The sequence below is a fragment of the Astatotilapia calliptera genome, chromosome 6 (genome assembly GCF_900246225.1).
Source record: "Astatotilapia calliptera chromosome 6, fAstCal1.2, whole genome shotgun sequence".
Lineage (NCBI taxonomy): Eukaryota > Metazoa > Chordata > Actinopteri > Cichliformes > Cichlidae > Astatotilapia > Astatotilapia calliptera.
Window position 1 is genome coordinate 31,052,418 of NC_039307.1, and position 22,918 is coordinate 31,075,335.

Below are 22,918 nucleotides of genomic sequence, written 5' to 3' on the forward strand. Positions count from 1 at the left end.
CAACGTGAGGTCAAAGTTTAAATATGACGCAGGAACGTACACGGACACAAAGTAGCTGGAAGACGTAGTAGAAGTAAGAAGTAATGCTTTCTAAATCAATCTTTTTATTTATTCTGCCACTAACACAGATATCTGAGCCCGCGAGCTCTCCGGTCACATCCCGTGACTTTACGAGTCTATAGCGCGCGCACAGACTGCAGGATAGTTGCCGGTGAGCTAGCATGTTAGCTAGCCAATAGCACGGAATGGATCTGCTGAGTATAGTTGTGGATGAAGTGGCTCTGGAAGGGCTGGACGGGATAACCATTCCGACTTTGTGGATACGACTGGAAGACAGGCAGCCCGGGTTTCCCCTCAAGCTCGACGACTGCACCAAGGAGCTCATCTGGAAGTCACTGGTCATCAACAGCGACCTGTTGTTTTACGAGCTCCCGGAGGAGAGAGACGATGTCGTGCTGACCGACAGGTGACGTTCTCATCCTCACAGATATCATAAGGAATCTCACAGTTTTAACACAGTTAAAACAAACGGCAGGCTTCCACACAACAAGTAAATCAATCCTCAGATTTGTCACGATGGTTCACAGACAGGCGGAACAATTATTTTTTGAGTGGGGCTGTTGTTTTCCTACACTTTAACACTCTTGCACTTTATGTACTCCATCTTAAACCCTGCAGTAAACCAGATTGTGATGCACTTAATAATCCTCTGTGTGCATCTGTGTTAGAAAATCTCCCACTGTAAATTTCTCAAGCCTTTGTTGTCATCCTCCATTGATTTCTTTTGTTCGACCAAAAGAAAAAGATTAGTCATCTTAACCTCATCAGTGACTCCTGAGATTTTAGTGACCTGAAACATCAGCTGGATAGCACTGGTGGTAATGGACTGATCCTTTAAAAACAACATTTAGCTGTGCGCCCTTTACCTAAAAGCAAGTATACCAGGAATGTCAAAGTCATTTTGCACCATTGATCGCATCCAATCCATGCTGATCTTAAGTGAGCCGAAGCAGTGAAATTCTTTTTTCTGTTGTTGTAAAGAAGTGTAATTACACATTTAATCCCTGAGATATCTTAATATAAGAACAAAAGTGCAATTTGAACAGTATAACTCAGTTTTCCTTCATTGTAAGAAATTAATTGCACAGGCTGTCCTGTAATTATAACATGGAAACTCTCCAAAAGTTGATTCTGTTCATCTGGACGTAGCGTTTTCTGGGAGAAACGTTTCGTCACTCATCCAGTGACTTCTTCAGTCTCAGCTGACTGCAGGTTTCCCCAATCTTATAAACAGTACATTTGCATAATGACTGAAACCAGCCCACTGAAGGAACGATGGGCTGGGAGGTCAGTTCCTTAATCACAATTATGCAAATTCTCATGACCATTGATCAACAACCACTGACCAAAACCCATTGATCAAAACCCACTGATCAAAGACCACTGATCAATGGCCATGAGTACCATTCACAGAGAGTTGGGGAATGGCTGCAATCACAGCATTGTAAGATGGCGAAAGATGTATAACATGGAAAATTGTTGTTAATTGACAGAATGTCTTTTCTTTCTTTCTTTCTTTCTTTCTTTCTTTCTTGAACTGTGAACCTACTGTAGAAATAATAAATTTCTGCATTAGTTTTAAAACAAGAACTTTCTGTTCTTCATTCATCTGTTTTTTATTTACCTCGGTGCTGTATGAATTTCCATGGTGAAGGTGATTATCAGTAGGAAAACCTGTAAAACTCAAAACATCCAAGGTTTATGCCTTCCCTGCTTTGAAGATGTCCAGTGGGCCAAATTTGAATCTTTTGTGGGCCTATTCTGGTCCTCGAGCCTTTTGTTTGACAACTCTGATGTAAACTCTTTTTGTGGCCATCCTAACAAAAGTTTTGGACTTTCCTAATGCTCTTCTGGTTGAACAGAAGTGAATTCTTTTGTTTTTATTAGTGTAAATATTGATAGTTATTAATATTACACCCTAGTTTGTAGAGGTAGTAGTAGTTCTAAGAGCATTTTTCTTTCAGGGTCAAGTTTACCATTGAAATTTAATGCAATAAATGTGTTATTTTGCCATCTCCTTATGTTTGGAGTTGCTCTTGTTTCTTTCAGGTTTAAGGACATTGATGCAGAGACAGGCATCGAAGTGACTGACAGCTTTACGGACACTCCCAAAGACATCTACCCCATCGACGTTGTCGAAAACAAGGATGGGATTCAGGGCTCGTGTGCCTTCTTCAAAACAAGGAAAGACGTCACAAAGCAAGTCCGCTCCAAGTCCCCGCTGACCCCATTGGTCAGCTTGAGCGAGGCTTTGGAAAGGTTTGTAGAGATGCGCTGATACTGACAAAACCCTACCTGGAATTAAATCTGGTTAAATATGCTGCTTATTGAAGATTTCTCATACAATGTCACATGCACAGTGCTTCAGAGTTGCCTGCTATATTGGATGTGATTAATAATACCGGTTGCTAGTGGTTGGCGTTGTGTGACATCAGAGGTGCTGTTTCAAAAACCTCCTATTGATTGTTTTGGTTGCTATTAGATTTCCTAGTGACAAGTGGTTGCCATAGGGGCAACAACTGGTCTGCAGGCCTGCATGACTGGGACATTGGCAATGATTTTCCTGCAGCAACCACTCCCAACCTGTTGGAGAATACAAATTTTTCCAGATGACTGGTGGTTGCTAGATGGTTGCAGTCAGGACCTAAGTGGCAGAAAAGTTAGCAACACATGGTTATGCCTACAAAACATCAATAAAATGCAATTTTTAAAATAGTGTTTATGAAAGCTGCTCGTGTTAACCATGAAACTATCTATGCAGGATGGTGAGATTTTTAGTGAGGGATGTTGGATGTTTCATACCCCCCCCCCCCCCCCCCGTGATGATTAACATGCTCTGTGGAATTAGCAGATGTATTTGTCCTTTATTGTGCTTTCAAAGTCTTTCAGTAACATATTCTCCACTTCTCTCTCTCTTCCTTCTAAGATACGGGAGAAAGCTGGTTGTCGTGGCATCACAGTGTCTGCGATATCGTGCCCTGATTGGCAGCGAGAGCGATCCTGATGTAAAACTCGGCAGCGACTCTTACTGCGTGCTGGAGAGAGTGGGCCGAGCACGATGGCAAGGGGAGCTGCAGAGGGATCTACATGGAGGCTCTTTCAAGTAGGAGACACTTAAACCCACCTTTCGCACGGTTCCATCACTGTTCTGTGTTTCCTTTACAGACCGGCTTGCACTCAGGTGTCCTCCTTCTAACAGTCAGTGTTGTGTTTGAGCAGGGTGGATGCCCGAAAGTTTCACTACTTCAGAAAGTCTCTTGTCCGATACCAGTTGGTCACCATGCAGTCCTACGTCAGGCGAATGAAGACCGGACAGCAGCAGCACTCCATCCTTCTGCTGCTCAAACGCTTCCATGTAAACAGGTATGTTTGTGCTCTGTGTTTCACATTTTATCTCATCAAAAGCAGAAACGGGAATGGTTGGTTTAGCATCATCAGTGAAAAAGAAAAGCATGAAATAAAACATGGTCTGTCCTTGGACCCTCAGTTGAGAGTCTGTCTTATGCACGTCACCTCTGCAATAAAGATACCACCTAAATCTGTGCACGGTTTTTGCAGCTTTAAAATTTAGGTGCATCCATCTGTGTGTTGGCTTTATCACATCTGCTTCCTGTTTTTGTCTTTCAGGAGGACCAAGTATGATATACTGATGGAAGTCACGTCCAACTTTCTCCAGCAGTGTCCGAATCAGTTTTCCACAGTCATCATGCTCAGAGAACAGCTTGTTGTGAGTATCCCTCTAAGTTTCTGTCGCCCCTGTCTGTCTAGCCTTCTGCTTGTGGTAGAAAGTTGTCTGTTTTTCTCGTAGAACGTGGACGACAGGACTTACTTGCGTCTATTCAAGTACATGCGAGCGTCCAAGTTGATCGAGTTTTGCCGATTCCCTTTGGAGGAGTTGGACCCCAGCGCTGGACCCCGCACCAACAAAAATGGTAATGCAACACTGAAAAACCACATAAGCCTCACAGTGCATGAGTGCACCACAACATATGCTTGATTTGGATATTAATGACCTATCAGAAAGACAAGAAATCAGACACAAATTGCTTATGACTCAACTGCTTCTTGATATAATCAACGTCTTATTTGTCCTTCATGTGCAGTTTACAGAGTTGCTGCTTCTGTGTGTTTAGTTTCTCAAATATTTTGATGTATATGCACACGTTTTTGCCTGGCCTTCAGTGCCTGGCAAAAGTCGTCATTCCATGTTTAGTGGTGAGGTAAAAAACAACTCTGTCACTGCTTGACTTTCTAAAGTAAAGAGCCATGAAGAAGTGATTTTGGAGTATTCGAAATTAGTTTTTGTTGGTGCGTTACTAAAATTTAAACATAAAAGAGTACACTGCTTTACTTATTTCTCAGGCTCCAAAGTGACTGTTCGCTGTGTGAGGCTGTTAAAGCCATACATAAAGAAGGGTGTGGCTGAGGAAGATGACGATGACGATGAAGACGAGGATGATGATGGTGGAGCAGGAAGAGGGGGTTTGCTTACAGAGGGCCGGATCATGGAGAAGGACCTGTTAACACAGGCCTATCACATCAGTATGTTTGATCTTTTCCTTAAGTTAAGAAACAAAAGAAAAATGAAGTCTTGATGCTTTTACTGGTGAAAGCTAACACTTCCATAAACACAGCGATATTTTTCTGTCTGTGCTCCAAACCGTTGCATGAAGGTGCAGATGTTTGAGCGTGATCACAGCTGTACTGAGCCAACAGCAAAGGGCTTTTACCCCATTTAGCTCTTTTTAACTCGTTGATTTTACTACAACAGTTAAAATCTCATGCAATATTTAATATTGCCTTCCTTCTTTGCGAAGTTCTTTTTTTAAAATTTTTTAAATTTTTTTAAGGTTTCTGCGATAAAATAAGATTTAATTTTTTACGGGGGATTGAAACCTCGGTTTCCATGGTGACATTCACCACATTGAACCATGCTTTCAGTGTCCAAAGCTGCAGAGGACTAATTCTCCTTCAGGCCTTTTTCCTTACATTATAAATTGTTACTACTTAATTTGTTATTAATAGTTTGATTTTGTGCTAAAGCGTAATCTTCTCGTGAAATGTACAATATCATTCTTATGTCATCTCTTTCCATGAAGACAGTGAGGTGTAAATAAGGCAACAAATATTGTTGTTTCTGAAGTTCATCACTAGTCCTCATAACTCAAGAAAGTGCAGCAGGACAGTTAATAACAGACTGCAGTTCTCTGCACTCTCTAATGAAGGCTGCATTTTACCTTCAAATCACTTTGTTTCTGTTCAGTCTCACAGGAAGTTGTTTGTCTTGCTCGTAATCAGCTGAACACTCGAGTGTTGTGTTAACTGTAGCCTTTTGTCTTTTTTCTCTTGTAATGCAGTACTATCCTCTGGCACTAAGGGCATCCCCCAGCGTGATATTGCATTCAGACTGAACGTCAGCAAATTGGAAGCTCGCATGCTCTGGCGAAGGCTAGAGAAAGATGGGTTGATCAAGGTGACGTCTGGGCACATGCTTTTATTCTTTCTTTCTTTTTGCCCTTCTCTTAAAAAAAGATCGAGGCTAAAAATAGAAAAAGCAGTACTGATGACCAGGATAGCTTATTTGGAGGTATACTCAATTGTCAGATGTGTTTCGGCTTCCCACCCACACGACCAGAGGTCAGCCGCCACAAACAACGTCCTTCCTAACGCTATTATTAATGGCACATGTGCTGACGATCAGATACCCACTTGAAAGTTTATTTGGTGTCAATTTGGAGGATTGCATATTTATTTAAATGGAATTTTTTTTTCCTTTTTATTGGTATTATTTTTTTATTTGTGGTGAGCTACAAACTGTAAATCCCCAAGTTTTCCCAAAATTCTGCACCTAATCTTGCCTCTGGTGCTCTCTGATTTGGCCTTTAGTGCCATCAGCAGTTTCTAATTGCCCTTATTATTATCTGCTTGATAGATTGATACAGTTTTTATTTATTTTTAAAAATGTATATATTTATGGTGCTAGAATTGTCCCTGCTTAACCTCTAATTCTTCTGCCGTTGTTTCTCTGACACGCGAAAGGTCGTCAGTTCACAAGTGAGAGGAAGCACAGGCATTAGGAACCCACCCTGGGCTGTAAAATCTGTGCCAAATTAAATATGCAGGTCCATGTTCTGAAGCAACTCCTTGGGAGCAGCCGAAATTATCGGTTACAACCTTTTTATATCAGCTCTTCTCGCCCTCATGAACGGCAAATGCCAAACCTGACATCACAACTGCCAGCCCAGGATCATTTCTGCTTGTCATCCAAAGAGTAGCAGCTGCTCTGAGCCCTTTTCGAATGATGCCCCACCCTGTCTCTGAGTCAGAGGACAGCCACCCACTGGAGAAAACTCTTTTCTGCCACTGGTATCCATGATCTCATTCTTGATTCAAACGAGGAACAAAAATTACAAACTGAATATCGCATCGTTTTCAATAAAACTTGCAAGTACTGACTGCGATCATAAACTCATCAGGAAATTGTTTAATGAGGTCATAGATCTATAAGCCGGCACTTCAGCATTGTCTTGACTTTTCATACCAGGAAATGATATGCCGCAGCAATCTACCAAAGCAGTGGGTCGTTTAGTGTTGCTTAGTTTTGTTTTACATTGTAAATTTCTGTTTTTCACTTGTGTGTGTGTGTGTGTGTGTGTGCCTCGCTCTGTAGGGATTCATGGAAGATGAGGGTCGGCAGAGGACTACAAAATTCATCAGCCATAAGTTTGTAACCTTAAATGCATAAATTATACCTTTAAATTCTTATTTTCGCGCCACTTTGCACTAAATCCTGCCGTTAAAAATATCTTTTGCTCACATCTTTTGGCAGGTGTGTCGGCAGTAGCAATCAACTCCAGCTGTTTGCTAAAGAGCAGGAGCGGCAGATGCTGCTCTTTTCTTCCGCACCTCAAACGTCAAGTGCAGAACCGACCTCCCCTAAAACGCCGTCATCGTCAAAGGCGCCAGTGAAAGGAAGCTCCAGAACTCCTGAAGCCAAGAAGAATAAAAAAGAAGTTAAGGGAAGAAGCAAAGAGGCAGAGGAAGGGGGGCAGACATCTGAAGACGGGAAAGGAAATTCAAGAGAGGAAGGGCTGGATGGAAATGAAAGTAAAGTGAGGGAAAACTCAGGAGCCAGGAGAAAGACAACAGGGGAAAAGGGCAGCATGACAGCAGAGCACACTCAGCCTGACGTTCCTGTCATGCAGAGTGCACCAGCTGAGTGTGAGCAGTCATTACACCTTTGCTGATTTCAGAATAGATACTAAATCTCTATAAGGTAAAATCCACATCATAACCTCTTAATGTTGATGAGTTGTTTTTTTTTTTTTTTTTTGGAACCTCTCAGGTGAAACTTCAGTGTGCAGCAAAGCTGCGACTCACGGGACACCCGACTCGGTGTCTGGTGCTGTGACAGGTAATTCCCACATTTTAACCTGAAGAGCTCTGACTGTAGATTAAAATAAAGTAAAAAATGTTTTTGTATATTTTCTAGTTGGAGAAAGTTCAAACTAATACTTATTTACAAACGCGTGCATTTGAATTAAAACTTAAAACATCGAGTAAATATTCATTTCGATTTCGATTTGCTTTGCTGTCTGCGTATAGTTACTGGCAACCACTGGTCACACCTCCTTGCGATCACTTTGATTGTTAGCAGGTTTCTCCACTAGTTTCCGTGGAAGACGCTGACTTGTCTGCAAACACAAACTCAACAAGCATCTGTAATTGGAAATTATAGCAAACATGGTGATCTGCTAACAAGCAGACTGAAGACTGAAGCCTAAAGTGGATTTTACCAGGGTTTTTTGTTTGATTGTTTTTGTTCCCCAAATCCAGGTAAAGCGGTCTGAGATTGTTCCAAATGAGCCACAGGGTGGCGATGAAATCAATAAAGAATAACAGTATAGATGAAAAAAGTTTGTAGACGTTAAAGCAGAAGCAGAATTTCACTATAAAGCTGAAAGAAGGTGACAGAAGGTGCAGTCAGGTGATCCAGTTTTAAGAAATTGTTTGGGCTCTTCTGTGCTCCTGCTATTATAATGCATTTATTTTCAATGTGCTTATGTATGCATAATTGCAACATTCCTTATAGAGAAATGTAGTCACAGTTATGAAAGTGTAAAAATATGCATCTGATGGCGTAGTGTCAAAAGCAGGAGAAACACATTCTCTGAGTGCAGACGTGGATTAATGTTCAACACACATGGAGACAGCTGGGGTCACCAACTGTTAGTTCAGGACATTTTTCAAGTATTTTCTATTTACATGTGAGGTTGGGCTTTAAAACCAGCCTAAGGAATTTTTTTGTTGGGTGATTCAGAAAGTCCTGCTCAGGTGCGCTTTGGACAATTGGTGCAGAAACCTAGCTAACAAAGAAAAGTGCCACCAGTTTATTTATAGCCCTAAAAAACCAAACATCTGCCAAATTGTAATTTCTCCTTTTATGGCTTTTCTTTGTTTGTTACTGAAATAACTTTGATAGTTTTCTTTGGGATGATGATGTCATGTCGGGCATTATGTGCCCGTGAAATTTCCTTTCTCTCCTACAAAGCTCCGGTTGAGGAAAAGGAAGAAACCAGTTCAACTGATGCCAGCTCTTTGCATCAAAGTGAGACACCAAATGCAGCTGATAATGCGGCACCCATCACAGTGGTCGTTAAAAGTATTCCCTCTCCAAAAAAAGCCAGCGTAACTCGGGAGAGGTCTCACGAGACGTACCGCCTGCTAAGGAGGAAGAACTTGATAGTTGAGGCTGTCTGCAACTTAAGAATCATAGAAGGTCTTTTCCAGTAAGTTTGTCTGAAATGGCAATAGTTCAAGTTCAAAGTGTTTTTGATGCACGGTAAGAGCGTGCTGTGCTTTCCACAGGCTGCAGAAGATGATCAATGATGATGAGAAACAGGACGGTGTCAGTTCAAAGTGCTGCAAGAAGACTATCGTACGTCTCGTCCACTGTCTCGCTAGAGAAGGCTTGCTTAAAATATACACGACCACTGTTGTACAGGATGGGATGACAAGGAAGGTACGTGAACACATCACATCTGCTCTGCCTTTCTATACAGGCAAGATGGGAGTTTTATGGAGTCATATATAAAGTCTCCTCTGTCTGCCTGATGTGTGTGTCTGTTGTTGCACCTGTAGGTTGAAATGATTGTTCATCCGTCCATTCAGCCCAACAATGACCGAGTCAAACAGGTTATTGAGCAGGTCCGATTCAGAATTTCCAGCTCTTCAGCAGTGTTACGGTGAGCACATAATCAAAGATAAGTCACATTTTTAAAAAAACAAAAACAACAGGATGTTTGAGCTGTCCTAATGTCTTACGTGACCCCTCCATTTAAAAAAAATATTTTACTAGGAAAATGGAAAGTAGTGGCAGTGCTTTATTAAAACAGGTGTCAGTGTGTTTCTGAACAATGATGAGATTGGATGATCACTGATCATTAGTCCAGCAATTTTGACGAGATCCCCATCACCACAGGCTCAAATGCTGCCTCAAAAAATGTTAAATTTAGATCCATCACTCCATCAGACCTGTTGCCACTGATTCTCAGTCCAGTTCGTGTGTAATTTGGCATATCTTAGTCTTCCCGCCTTTTCCCTTTGACCTTTTCCCCCTTAAACGTCTACTTGGGGTAACCCTCATTTTTCTTTTGTCCTCCACTTGTCCATTTTTTAAAAATTATTTTAGGACATGCTGCACACCAAGCCGAGGTATTTTCAGCTAACACTCTACAAGGTGACTCTCAAAAACACCATTTAATGGCTGTGAAACTGAGGAAAGTGGTGTTTCCCATAGATACAACTAAAAAAGAAATTGTGTTTTTTGTCTAAATATAACTTAAAATTGGTTCTTTGCTAATTTATCTGTTATGTGTAGACACAACACAGGTTCATCCCTTGAGTTTGATGCCTTGTTTATCCTTGAGTGTTAAGAGTAAATGAGCAAAAAGGCAGCCAATGTCTAAAGGAAAACTTTAAAAGATCCATTTTACCACATTCAGAAAGTCTGGAGAACAATGGAAGCAAAATGCAAAGAAATATCGTCTCACTTAAGACTTTTGCACAGTACTCAGTGCCTTTACTGTTACCTGGTGTTTGTTGACATGTGAAGAAATTTAAATGGACTTCTGATCTTGGTAATGATCACTCGGCCTGCCTGATTGCTGTGTTTATGTATTCAGATCTTTCTATACCAGAATGTGAACTTCTGTGTTGTCTTCTGTGTTTCACTGGCTTATGCCTGTTGTGCCCCCGGTATTCTTCTTCTGTCCCTCAGCCATGCTGAAGACAGAGCCAGAGAACAAGAGAAGGAGGCTGACAAAAAGAAAGCAATTATCGATGATGACCCGGACTTCAAGCCCACAAGAGGTTGTTTTTTGATTTTATACCACAACAAAAAGACAACTTTAATTTCCCACAGATTTCTATTCCCAAGAACAGAAATGAGCAAAAACGAATAGTTTCTCCCAGTGGGTCAATCATGTGATTCAAGCTCTATATCAAACTGGCAGAATAAACATTATTTTCATGATTTCCTTAATACTCTTCTAACAAGTGAATGATGGTCATCAGATGGTCAAAAATAAGAAGAGACTAAAAACATTTTTAAATTCAGTAAATTGAGCAGGCGTGCTAAGATCATGCTGTTGTGTATACTAAATCAGATCTGTCTCCAGTAAATGTTTCACTCACTTTTTTATTATTATTATTATTTTTAAATAGTTCCAGGGTTGAGTAAGACTTATGGCTTCCAGCCTAAAATGCATCGTCTACGCATGATGCATACCTTCCTCTGGTACCTGATCTATGGGCATCCGCTCCGACACAACTGTAGCAGCTCTGATTCAACCAGTCAATCATCAAGCGGCGCAGACGGCTCCGATCCTGCTGCCAAACCCGCAGACAGCAAAGCACAACAGGATCTGAAAGAAGCAGAAAGCTCTACACCTGCAGACAGACCAACACCGTTGTCTGACAGTGTTGGCACCGGATGTGACGGCCGGAAAAGTGCAGACTCCAGCTTATCTAACATGGAAGTGGCATCTGGTGATGAAGGAGAGGAGCAAAAAGATAGTTACTCTCAGTCTGACATGAAAGGTGAGACAGCCTCATGTATACTTGCATTTCTAATGAAAATGTAATTTGGATTGCTTGTTTCTGTCTACAGGGGTGTGGAAGTTTTGCATTTTCCCAGCTAATGTTCTTGGTTCCCCTTTTTTATTTCCTGTGTGACACTGATAGTCTATCTCGATGAAGACTCCTGGAAGAGATTCATCCCTCCTGTCCGTGTTCACGAGGAGTACAGCAGCGGCTGGGCGATGGTGGGCGACCTGCTCCTCTGTTTGCCTCTTTCTGTTTTTGTGCAAATTATTCAAGTTACTTATAAGGTGAGTGTGAAGCTTTGTTTTTGGGGGAAAAAAGGCCATGCAGTTCATTGGCTAGTGTGGAGTGGAAAATATGTTTTCTCTGAAAAGATGAACGGGTCAACTTTGTGGCAGATATGTGCAGATTTTCTCAGTTTGAACTCATTTTGTAGCAGATGTAGTGCAATGTTTAGGTATTTGTGGATCAGTTACCTTAATACTGTGTAAATACTAAAAAATGTGCTCACATATTTTAAAAGCATCCGTCTTTCAGTTTTCTCTGAGTTTCAAGTGGCAAACATCAGCCCTGTTATTGTTTTTTGAGATGCACTATATGGACGGTAGTATAGTTCTTGTGCTGATGTTAATGCCAGAGGAGGGTTGGAGCTCTGCGCTTACTGAGTCTGCAGAGTGCTGGTGATGTTTACACACTGTGCATCTCAGCACTTGGCTAAACTCCAGTTTGGGACTTTATGTGGTCTGCTGCTTCATGGCTGAGATGCTGTGCTCCTAAATACACTTGTACCACTACAGTGCCATGCATAAATTCAGTGAGCTCTTTAGAACGACCCATTCTTTTGAGTTAACACTGCTAACTTGTGCCCACAGGTGGAAGGACTGGAGGAATATCTCAATGATCCTGTAAAGCAACATCATCTGGTGAGAGCGCTGCCTGCACGAATGAGAAGACGGCTGCTTTATAAACGGTGATTTTCATTCTGTCCTCTCGGTAACACGCCACATCTGGGACCTGAAAGTGAGCATTTATGGACTATTTTTTTTATTTTTTATTTTTTTATTTTAGGAAGTACATCTTTGTATTTCATGAAAACCTGCTAAAGTTGGTCTACATGGGTCTTCTGCAGTTTGGTCCAATTGAGAAGTTCATGGAGAAAGACCAGGTACACAAAACCTTAAAACAGTAAAGTACGTGTAAGCGTACGAGGACTATTAAAAGGAATACAAGCACATGTTTTTGATTTTTAAGGTTTTTTCTAAGGTTGTAAAAATTGCTTGATCTTCACAAAAATCTTACTTATCAATGACTGTAAATGTAGCTGCTCAGGAGCATTTTTATGCACTAATATGTCTTTATCCATTCAATCATCCAGGTGTTTGTGTATCTTAAACGTAATGCTACTATTGTTGACACCACCAACACCGAGCCTCACTACTGGCTGGTCACAGAGTGCCTTGAAAAACCGTTTGAAAGGCGCCCTTACGTTTTCAACACTGCTGATGACCTGGAAAAGTACTGGTTTGACCTGATGTGCGTCTGCCTCAACACACCACTGGGTACGTACATACATGACCATAAAACGCACGCACTGCTCTGGCAATTATTCAAATAATAATATGTCCCTGTTTGAAAATGTTCTTTTTAGGGGTAGTTCGTTGTAAGAGGAACACCACTGATGAGGAAACGACTCCTTCTTTTGTGCAAGAACGCCACGTTTTCGCAGGAATGGCGTACCTGCTAAAGTACGTGTGTAATGATTTCTCTCCCTCTGGCTGCAAGGGAGGAAAAAAACGATATGAAGGTTCCTGGCTGTCGCCGAGTGAAATCGGTTTTAAAGAGGGTGCTGCATCATAAATCGCATTGTGACTTATTAAAGTAAAAGTTGTGCCTTACCACAGCAGCCAACTTTGAAGGCAAAAGAAATGTAGTTTTACTTCACTACTTGGTGAGTAGTTTGCGAGTGTTTGCAGACAAGTTGGCAGCTTCCATGCAAACTATTGAGCTGCTAACAACCGTATACCACTTTACAACCAGCTTCACACTAGCGACTCCCGGCAGCCACTTGTCAGCCAGTCAGAGAGCACCCATTTTTCTGTGTGGCTGGGTTCTTATTCACTGTGCTTCTTTTCTTCCATTTCTCATTTTCAATTAAAGCTGACTAACTCGAGCAGTTACAGTACTACAGTAGCACAGAAACCTTTCATACACAGTGTTTTAAAGTCATGCTGATGAATGTGCATCTGTCAAACACACACAGGGGCAGTACTGAAGTGTGTGATGACGGATTGATACCAGGAGACGGTAAAGGAGCAGGAGGACTGGACTCTGAATTTTTTGGTCATCTTAAACGCAACTGGTTTTGGACCAATCAGCTGCTTTCTGTTAACATGGTACAAACACAGTATGCAATACAGACAGTCATGTGCATGTTGAATGCATGCTGGCATTTTTGACATATTGGGGTTTTTTTGTTTTTAAGAGGCAATCTGGTTTAGAGGCACAGGACAACAAAACCAGACTAAAGAGCCTCCTGAGTAAAGATGCTCTCAGATTTGCGCTTAAAGCTGGTGAGTTTTTTTTTTTTTCTTTTGTCCACTTCATGTGATCAGCTATGTCACATCTGCTCCTGGAGCTTTTAACATTTATATTAACCACAAATCTCTACAACAGGAGGTACAGCGACACCGCGTTATGTCACATCCAAGCGGCCAGCGAGGGCAGAAAAAGTTCAGGTATGGGATTTTCTATCTAACTCTAACATATGCTCATCTTCCAGTTTGTTATGTCTATTAAATAAGTTCAAAGCTACTCAACAGCCCTGCATTAAATCCTGCCTGCAGAAAATGAACAATGTTCAGAGGTTTTCTTTTCCGACATACAATTTGAGGAAGCTGTTGAACAGTGGGGGTGTTTCTGGTCTTCAGCCACGTCTTAATAGTAATGGGATGTGCAGAAGAATAGAAACGCTGTTGCAGCAGTGCAACATTTGGTCTAATAATCTAGTACGTCACAACGCTAACAGAAACTAATAATTCTAACTTTGTGGAAGAAGCTTTTAAGCAGGTATGTTTAATTAAGCTCAAATTGAGAGTACAATCATAATGTGGGCCTTTATTATATAATAAACAACATAATTATTTACCTGCTCATTCTTTGTCCAGTATTGTAACTATCCAAAGGCAGTAATGGTGTTGTTTCTTTTTATTTAATTACTGGTCAGTGCTCAAAGACATCTATTTAGACTGTCTAGAGGTTATTGTTTGTATTCTTATTCACTGATAACCAGGTGGGAATAGAACCAGCATCCAGAAACCAGCGGGTGGTTGGAGGAAAGGGGCAGAAGAGGAAGAGAACCAAGAAAGATGTTGTCAAAGTTCCACGCAAGAAGAAAAAAGGTACAAAGTGTCCATCTTAACCTAAAAATGAATGCATGTGTCTGCTGGATGTGAGGAAAAACACGTGTTTTCATAATCAAAGAGCCCAAGAAACGCACTCCTGCACACGATGAGACGGACCACCAGGCTTTGAAACGGATGACCAGACAAAGAGTCAACTGGACTGTACAGGAAGACTCACTGGTGATGCTCTGCTGTGTGGCTGCAGACCTGCTCAACAGCAAGGTACGCACAGAAATTCAATCATCTTTTTAAATTTTACAGCTTCTCGCACGTACTTCCTCCAAAACGTGCTGCACGTTACGTCATGTGTTGCAGTTAAAAAGGCAGTTTGTACCTCACTGTGTGGTGAGAGACCTGCTCCACGCAGAGTTTGAGATATCATCGGATAAAACGTCAGTTGCCGTTGGACGTCGCTCAAGATACATCCTGAAAAATCCTCAGACACTTCTGAACTACAGGTGAGTGCAGATAGCAAAGAAACACATACTTTTAAATCCAGTCATTCGTGAAACTCGTGGAATTTTGCTGCAGGATCTGCCTGGCTGAAGTGTACCAGGACAAGTCGCTGATGAGTCTTTTGGAGAAGGAGAAACCTGCTGATCCCGAAAAACCAGAGGTATGTGTTTGCTGTTCTTTTTATTTCCATTTTCTGTATTTTTATTTATTTAAGTGAATTGAAAGTGTAATATTTCTGTCTGTGCTTTTTTTAGGATTGTGCCAAAGTGTTCTCAGAGTATATCCGGCTGCTCAGACAGAAGTTCAGCACAATTGTCAATGCTCATGATTTGATCATCCCTGACACCAAACAGCAGCTCTTCTCGAGGTAAAAAGCTGGAAGATTGATGTGCTGACATACAATATGTAGCTAAGTGTAAAGCTAACAAGTGTTTGTTTTTGTTTTTTTTAAACAGGTTTAAGGTTTCTGCAATAGACAGCGGGAAAAAGCTCCCATACAAAGACACTTTGAACAGGTAAGGTTATCTAAGATTTTTACATTAGAATATGAATGTTTATGGCAGTAAGTGATTGTTTGTTTGTGTGTCTCCACTGCAGCACAGATGACATTCATTCTGTAGTGTTACATAACTTGATCCAGAGCACTCTGGCCATGACCAACAATCAAATGAAAACCTCCAGATCCTTTCAGGTACAGCCAACCTTCAGTTTTAGTCCTTTTTTCCATAAAATCTCCCTTTAACCTCCTAGGACCTGGCGTCCACATATGTGGACATCACATTTTGGGTTATTTAGACCAAAATACTCAATTTTACTCTACAAGGGCCTGATATCCACTTAGAAGGACATTATACTGCCACTGGTCTATCGAAATTTTAAACGAAAATCCTCATATGTGGCTCTCATTTTTCTTAGAAACAAAAAAAAGGTAAAAAAAAAATCTGGTAATTCTTTGTTTTTTACATTCATCAAGTGCCAATCAGCCCAAATATCAAAGAGAAATTAAAAATGCATACTTTGGAAGAGTTCGGGTCTTAGGAGGTTAACTAAGTTTATCTGTAAAGAATGTTTTTTTTTTTTATTCATGTCTTCAAACAAAAAAATCATTAAAAAGTGTAATCAAGCTTTATATAGGATTAAATTCCCTTAATAAGTAGATCTGTGTCATGTTTTAAGGCTCAGTCCTTTGATTATTTGTCTCACTTCTGTCGTAGATCTTCCACTTGTACAGTCAGTATGACCAGGAGCTTCTGTGCAAAGTCTTCATACAGTGCAGGACGAGGGGTCTGGTCAACCGCCGGCGTATCAGCCAGCAGTTTGGGCCGAAGAAGAACCGAGCGCTGCCCATCCTGCCCATGTCCTACCAGCTGTCCCAGTCCTACTTCAGGTACGCGACCAATTGAGAAATGATACGCTCGCACGCATCACTGAAACAACACTTGATCCTGGTAGCTGGTCGGGAGTGAACGTCCTGCACTACAGAGAACGGAGTGGGAATGTTTTACTAACTGTTTCATTACCATGGTAACCCACGGCTCCTCCTCTGTCTTCCACATGTTATTTGCTCCACTGTTTGCTCATCAAAAGTGGCGAGGTATTCAAAACAAAGAAGAAAAAAAACCTACATTATAACTAATGGACACTTTCCAAATGTACTGTATGTCTGAATGAATGAGTTGATTAATTAGCTGGAATAGAGCTGTAGCCACTTTCACCTAAGTAGCACTCATAAGTAGGACTTATAGGTGATTTTTGTAACTGCTAGAACTCGTCTAGAAACCTGGACGTCTTTCGTTTTTTTAAATTTGTCACACAAAAGCTGCTTTCATGACAAATAGTTATGTGCACTATGTTATGGTAAGTACCCTTTAGGAAGGGGTGCCCCTGGGATCAGCGTAGCTTCCAGCCCTTTGTTTCTGTTTGCATTTGACTGCTTACAGGAAATCCAGAGTGATTCATTACCCAGTTGTGTCCGGTGTCAGGCCCTTTTTATTATATGGTGGATTCCTAGAAACAAGTGAAGATGGTAAAGCTTCAAGATATTCACCTAAAGCTAGCAAGCGTGGTTGATAAGCTGCATCCATAAACTGTACAGGTGGATACAGAATAATAAAAATAAAATAAAAATCCAGTAGTCCAGTATGTGAATTCTTCCTGCACTACTTACTGCCCCCTGAAGTTTTTCACCACCCCTCTCCCTCTCCTTCCTTATAGGTGTTTTTCATGGCGTTTTCCTCATTCCCTGTGCACCGATTCCTTCCGCTTCTTAAGGAGTCTAATTGACAATGGCACGCATGATGACAGGCCCATCATCACACTCTACAACGAAACTGAGTACAGGTCACAGAATGGAGAGGAAGTGCTGGAGACAAAAACAGGCTCCAAAAGTAAAGAACATGGAGGAAAGGAAGCTGACAGACCAGCGAGTGAGCCGGAAAGGGCAAAAGATGTCACCACAAAGGAAGGAGATGACAACCAAGGTGAAATTAAAGGAGACGAGAGTATAAAGGACGCTGACACGAACAATGAGAAAACTGATGTTTCGAGCAAGCCGGACGAGCAGAAAAAGCCTGACGACAGCTCCACATCTGGATCTGGTGAAGAGGCTCCAGGAGTGTCGGCCACGTCAAACACGGTACCTCCAGCTTCAGACGAGCCTCCAGATGTGTCGGACATGCTCAAGTTCTCTCTCCAGTCCCCGGGTGGAGCCTGCCTAGTCTCGCTCAGCCTGATGTCTCTAGGACTGCTGAATGTGTACGCCTCCATACCTAAACAGATGGTGGTGGTGGACAGCAACCTGGTGGACAAGGATGTAGTGAAGAGGTGAGGCATAAGGATTCAGCACCGTAATGACTTTCATACAGTTTCAAAGCATCTCAGGCAAAGATATGTACATCATCTTTCACACATGAAATGTTGCTTGAAGTGTTAATAAACAACAGCAGGTTGAAAGTGTAGTAGTGACAACACATTGAAGTAAAAGCAAAATCAGAAAGTAGTTTTTATTATTAAGTTGTACAGATATATCCCGTTTTTAGCTAGAAGGAACTGTACAGTGGGCTCTCATGAAGCTTACAAACAGAAAACATAAAAAAATTATTTGTAGCCCGATTTACAAAAGTCACAATCTTTTCTTTTCAGTATGGCAGAACTAGTAGAAGAAGAAGAGGAGGATGACGATGATGGTGACGATTACGATGGGAAAAAAAGGCAACAAGTGAAGGCACAAAAAGCTTCGCACACCAAGTACTTAATGATGCGAGGATATTGCACCCCGGGCATCGGTAAAGCTTTAGAAACCTTTTACTGTGTAATAATACCTGGTGGATGATTGAACGGAAAGTTTGTTGGATTGATTGAACAATTTGTCAGCAAACTTCCAAAACAGTTTTGTAGCAAGTGGCAAGCAGTTTATGTCAGTGCATTTTGTTCTAAAACAGTTTACACACTCTTCAGTGAAGTTCCTGCCATATTTGGAGAAACTGTTTTATTTATATAGCACCAAATCAGAGCAACAGTCGCTGTGCTTTATTGTAAAGACCCGACACCAGAGATTAATAATAACAAATGATTAAATACAGAGTGGTGTCTAAACACATAGTGAGTGAAGAAGACAGTATAACTAAAGGAGGGTTCAGGGTCACATGATCTATGCCTAACTGTAAGTCTTAAGAGAGGTGAGGTAGGTAGGTGGCTTATAATTTATGCACAAAGGTGGAAAAGTTTTGTGATCGTTGAGCCGTTTCATTGTTTTGTAAACAATTATAACTCGATCAAGAATCTTCTTAGAAAATCTTCGGAGAAACAACCTCCAGCCAAAGCTGGTCCCGTCTGTCTTTCACACACTCATGGACAGCAGTCGCTAGCATTGTGTTTATTAGCAGCAGTCCTGCAGTAGCATCAGTTGATTGCTAGTAATATAATTTGTAGGTGTTTTCTGTGTTAAGAAGATTAAAGGATGTTGCATTTCTATTTATGTTTGTTCTTCTCTTTTTCTAGTAAAAGTGCGCAACCTAAACACCAATGATAGCATTGTGATGGAGTCGTGTATTATGAGGTTGCAGCTGCGCAACACGCCCGCTCACAGCCTGTTCAGTGAAGAGAGTAAGAGCCACCGCATTTTAGACTTTTATTTTTGAACACCAAACTCCGTTTGTATAAAATCCTTTATTTTCTGTTTCCTTCATTTTTAGACTTTGCACCTCTGGACTTGACAAAATGTGGTCCATCCCTTCTGCCCTCCAACCTCACCTCCTTCGTCCGTTCAGCCTCCTTTTCTCCACCCAGTGTGGAGGAGTGTTACAGGCGCTTTGTAAATCAAAAGGGATACACCCCGCGGGACATTGAAGCGTGCACTCAGATCATGAGGAGCTTAGATGAAGCTGGTGAAAGAGGTTGGGATGCTTATGACTTTCTCGAGGCTCACGCGAACCTGCTGGAGCGGCAGTCTGGACGCAGCAGGAAGCTGCAGCAGTACATGGAGGTAAAAATCAAAATCTAAACGCAACATCCTTATGTGAAGGGTGAAGAAAACAGATTTGGTGTCTAAGTTATGTTACGATGTGTTTTCTGCATCGTTTTAATTTATTTCCTGCTACAGGATCTTCGTCATCGTTCTTATGACTCTTTAAGGATTTCTCCCTTTGTTTGCGTGTCTGCACTGCAGGAACTGAAAAATGACAAGTCCTCAGGATGTTTTAAAATTCTAGGCATTACTGCTTTCATTGTGCTTCAATGGGAAATCGACACTGTAGCGATGTCATAAATGCAAACCCCATGGAACTACATGTCGTTCAGCACCATCAGTTCATTCTGTGCACTACTTTTTCACCAGTTTTTGAATTTATTAGTGAGAGAATAACAATCATTCTCTCAGTATAAGGAATAGTAGTCATAGTATAATATAAAGATTCCCAAATGCCAGCAAATTCCTCGAGTTGAAACTATCTGAATAGAAGCAAATATGTTTTTCCTGAAAAAAAAAATGACCAGAACAAAAAGTGGAGACCCAGGAGGGGAAAAAGTTGTTTTTTTTCCCCTTCTATAAACTGGCACCGGGACACGGTTATTACACATAATGCACCAGCATAAATGTGGGCAATAACATCAGACACTAGGTAGGTAGGGAATAGGTTATGTTGTATGTCTCTACTAGGATTCCCCACAGGAGCCTAAGCCAGGCTTTACATCACGCACCTCTTTCCAATGATGAAAGCCACAGCAGCTCATTCAGTTTCTTTAGTCTGTTCTAATTTTCTTGATATGTAGTTGAAATGTTATACAACACTGAAGCTGCAATAATTACAGAGGAATCACCTTGTAAAAAGTATTAAAAATGGCAGTGACTCATAGCAACATGTTTGTGTTCTAGGAGTTGGAAGAAGAAGGCCAGGTGGTAAAAGTTGGGAGTCTCAGTGTCCGCTGGGTGCTCATGAAGCTCGCTGGACCATGGCTTCTTACTGTCAGCTCCAAGCACTGGTCTCAGTCATCCACTGCGTCACACCCGTTTTTGGAGAAGAAGCAAACCATCCCCTTTATACGGAAGCGGTGCAGCCGCGAATTCCAAGTGGAGAAGGAAGAACCACCGGCGAAAAGATTGGCTGTGGATAGAGAGGACGTCGCTGACAAAGAGGATGTGGACGGAGTGCCGAGTAACCAAGAAACAAATGAGGAGAAACAGCTGGAACAACTGGAACGGCCGATGGAGAGGGCAGATGAATCGAGGGGAGACCAGTTGTTGTTATTGGAGGAGGAGGGAGGAAAGCAGATACAGGAGGAGGAAAAACAGGCTGCAGAAAGGAAGAAGACGACGGACGCAGAGAGAAGACAAGATAACAGGAAAGAGCAGAGGTTGAGAAGAGGAAGGAAAGAGGATGAGAACAACGATGAGGCGTGCTCTTCCTCCACAGGCCCCGATACTGATGCGTGAGTACCAAATTTAATCATACCAAGGTTTTCGTTTTTCCCTTCATCAATATTCCAAGTTTCATCTCTCTCCTTTTTGCATCCAGTGAAACCAGCTTCATCAGCCGGCCCTGGCGCTTGGTTGATGGTAAGGTGAACCGGCAGGTGTGTAAGGGCATGCTGGAAGCTGTTCTCTACCACATCATGTCTCAGCCCGGCCTGACACACCAGGCGCTGGTAGAGCATTACAAAGATTTGCTGCAGCCAGTGGCAGTTCAGGATCTTGTGCAGGTATTCCAGTCTAGTAGTTGTTACTTCATCTATTAGTTTTTTATTTTTTCGTTTAAGTGTATCAACATTTCATACACACAAACACTAGAAATCTAAATCTAAAGGATCTAAAGATAAAATAGACTTTCCATTATTTGAGCACTTGGGTCATACACGTCCAATATTCAGTCTCCCTTCTGACCTCTATCAGCTCCTTTAGCAGGTAAATGCTTTCTATAGTGACAGTTTGTTGCTGGGCTGAGCAAGTGCACTGATGAGAGTAGTGAAAATGAACCAGTCAGCCTTATAGCGGCACTAAATCCATGCTTAAATGTTAAAAATATGCCTGTATCTTTGAATAGCAGACGCAACACGATTGCTGTGTAAAACGTGATTTTAAAAATAGGAAGCAATGATTTGCAAATCTCATAAACCCAGATTTTATTCACACAATAAAAGGTATCAAATGTTTAAAGTTGTGAAATAGATCAAGTCTCAGAAAAGTTGTTTGCTGCCGTTTAGCGTCTGAGGAGACCGACTGCTGGATTTTTGGGAGAGGATGTTTTCCCATTCTTGTCCGATGGAGGATTCTAGCCGCTCAGCAGTCCTGGCTTTTTTTATTGCATTTTTGGTTCCATGCTCTAAATGTTTTCAGTTGTTGAGAAGGCTGGGTTGTAGGCAGGACAGTTCAGCACTTGGACTCTTCTGCTATGAAGCCATACTGGTCTGCAGTGTAGTGTCTTACTGAAATATGCAAGATCTTCCCTGAAAAAGACGTGATGCTGAACATTCTCAATTGTTCCACAATTTGTAGACACCGTTATTTTTGCAGATTGTGAACCTCTTCCTGTCCTTACTTCTGAGAAACTCTGAGCGTCTCTAAGATGCTCTTCTTTTATCCAGTCATGTTACTGACTTGTTGCCCATTAACCTAATTAGCTGGAAGTAGTTTATGAGATTTGTAAATTGCAGCATCCCAACTTTTGGGGGGCAGTATACACAACATGAAAAATGACAACTATAAAAGTTACCACAAGTTTGATGAGGGCAAAGGAAGAAATTCTTAAAACGTGGTACATCCCAGGATAACTAGTTTTTACACATTAGCACTCTTTAGCTTGTCACAGTTTTAGCATTGCTATAAAAGAGCTGTCTTTCCTTATTTTTTGTCCTATAGATAATGTGCCCATATTAAACATGTTCAAAGTTTGAGATGACAAGTTCCGCAACTTTGTTAAGAATACCCGTGAGCCAAAATGCATCAAAGACAAAAATTGACCCTTTTTATGGTTGTGTTTTTACTCTTTTTGTCTCTTCCACAGGCACTTATCGAACTGGGCTGTGTGACGAAGAAAACTCTGGCTAAAAGTCCTAAACCCTCACTGTTCACTCGTCCTGCACAGCAAAGAAAAAGCGAGAGAGAACCAGACATAGTGATGTATGAGCCCACCATCAGCTGCTGCCTGCGACTCTGTCGAGTGTTGCCCAACGAGCGAACCTGGAACTGTTGTATACCCTGAAAAGTGTTTGCTAAACTTCTTTTAGATCTCCAAGGACTGAGAAAATATTGACACAATGATCAAGCCTTTGAGAGCTAAGTGAGGATATTTAAAAAATTTGATCAGGTTGTTTGTATTTCTTTTGGGAAAGTTTTTTTTTTTGTGTTCAGCTTTTGTGTACTCTAACTTATAATTCTTAATAAAAACCCATAAGTCTTCTTAAAA

General features: G+C 41.4%; 1 protein-coding gene across 1 annotated transcript; it reads left to right on the forward strand.

The window, feature by feature from the left end:
* Positions 1 to 22,918, forward strand: gtf3c1 (general transcription factor IIIC subunit 1). The gene is made up of 39 exons (XM_026171653.1): positions 1 to 466; positions 2,110 to 2,319; positions 2,987 to 3,163; positions 3,280 to 3,423; positions 3,688 to 3,787; positions 3,869 to 3,992; positions 4,423 to 4,602; positions 5,418 to 5,533; positions 6,731 to 6,783; positions 6,890 to 7,281; positions 7,406 to 7,474; positions 8,612 to 8,849; positions 8,929 to 9,082; positions 9,202 to 9,305; positions 10,340 to 10,431; positions 10,786 to 11,160; positions 11,305 to 11,450; positions 12,036 to 12,133; positions 12,232 to 12,328; positions 12,539 to 12,722; positions 12,812 to 12,908; positions 13,424 to 13,556; positions 13,646 to 13,733; positions 13,837 to 13,898; positions 14,453 to 14,561; positions 14,644 to 14,786; positions 14,880 to 15,022; positions 15,096 to 15,180; positions 15,275 to 15,387; positions 15,476 to 15,535; positions 15,618 to 15,711; positions 16,235 to 16,407; positions 17,235 to 17,843; positions 18,162 to 18,304; positions 19,020 to 19,124; positions 19,214 to 19,503; positions 20,392 to 20,945; positions 21,032 to 21,215; positions 22,517 to 22,918. The coding sequence occupies exons 1-39, from the start codon at positions 246 to 248 to the stop codon at positions 22,712 to 22,714; spliced, it is 6,657 nt and encodes a 2,218-aa protein (XP_026027438.1). The 5' UTR covers positions 1 to 245; the 3' UTR covers positions 22,715 to 22,918.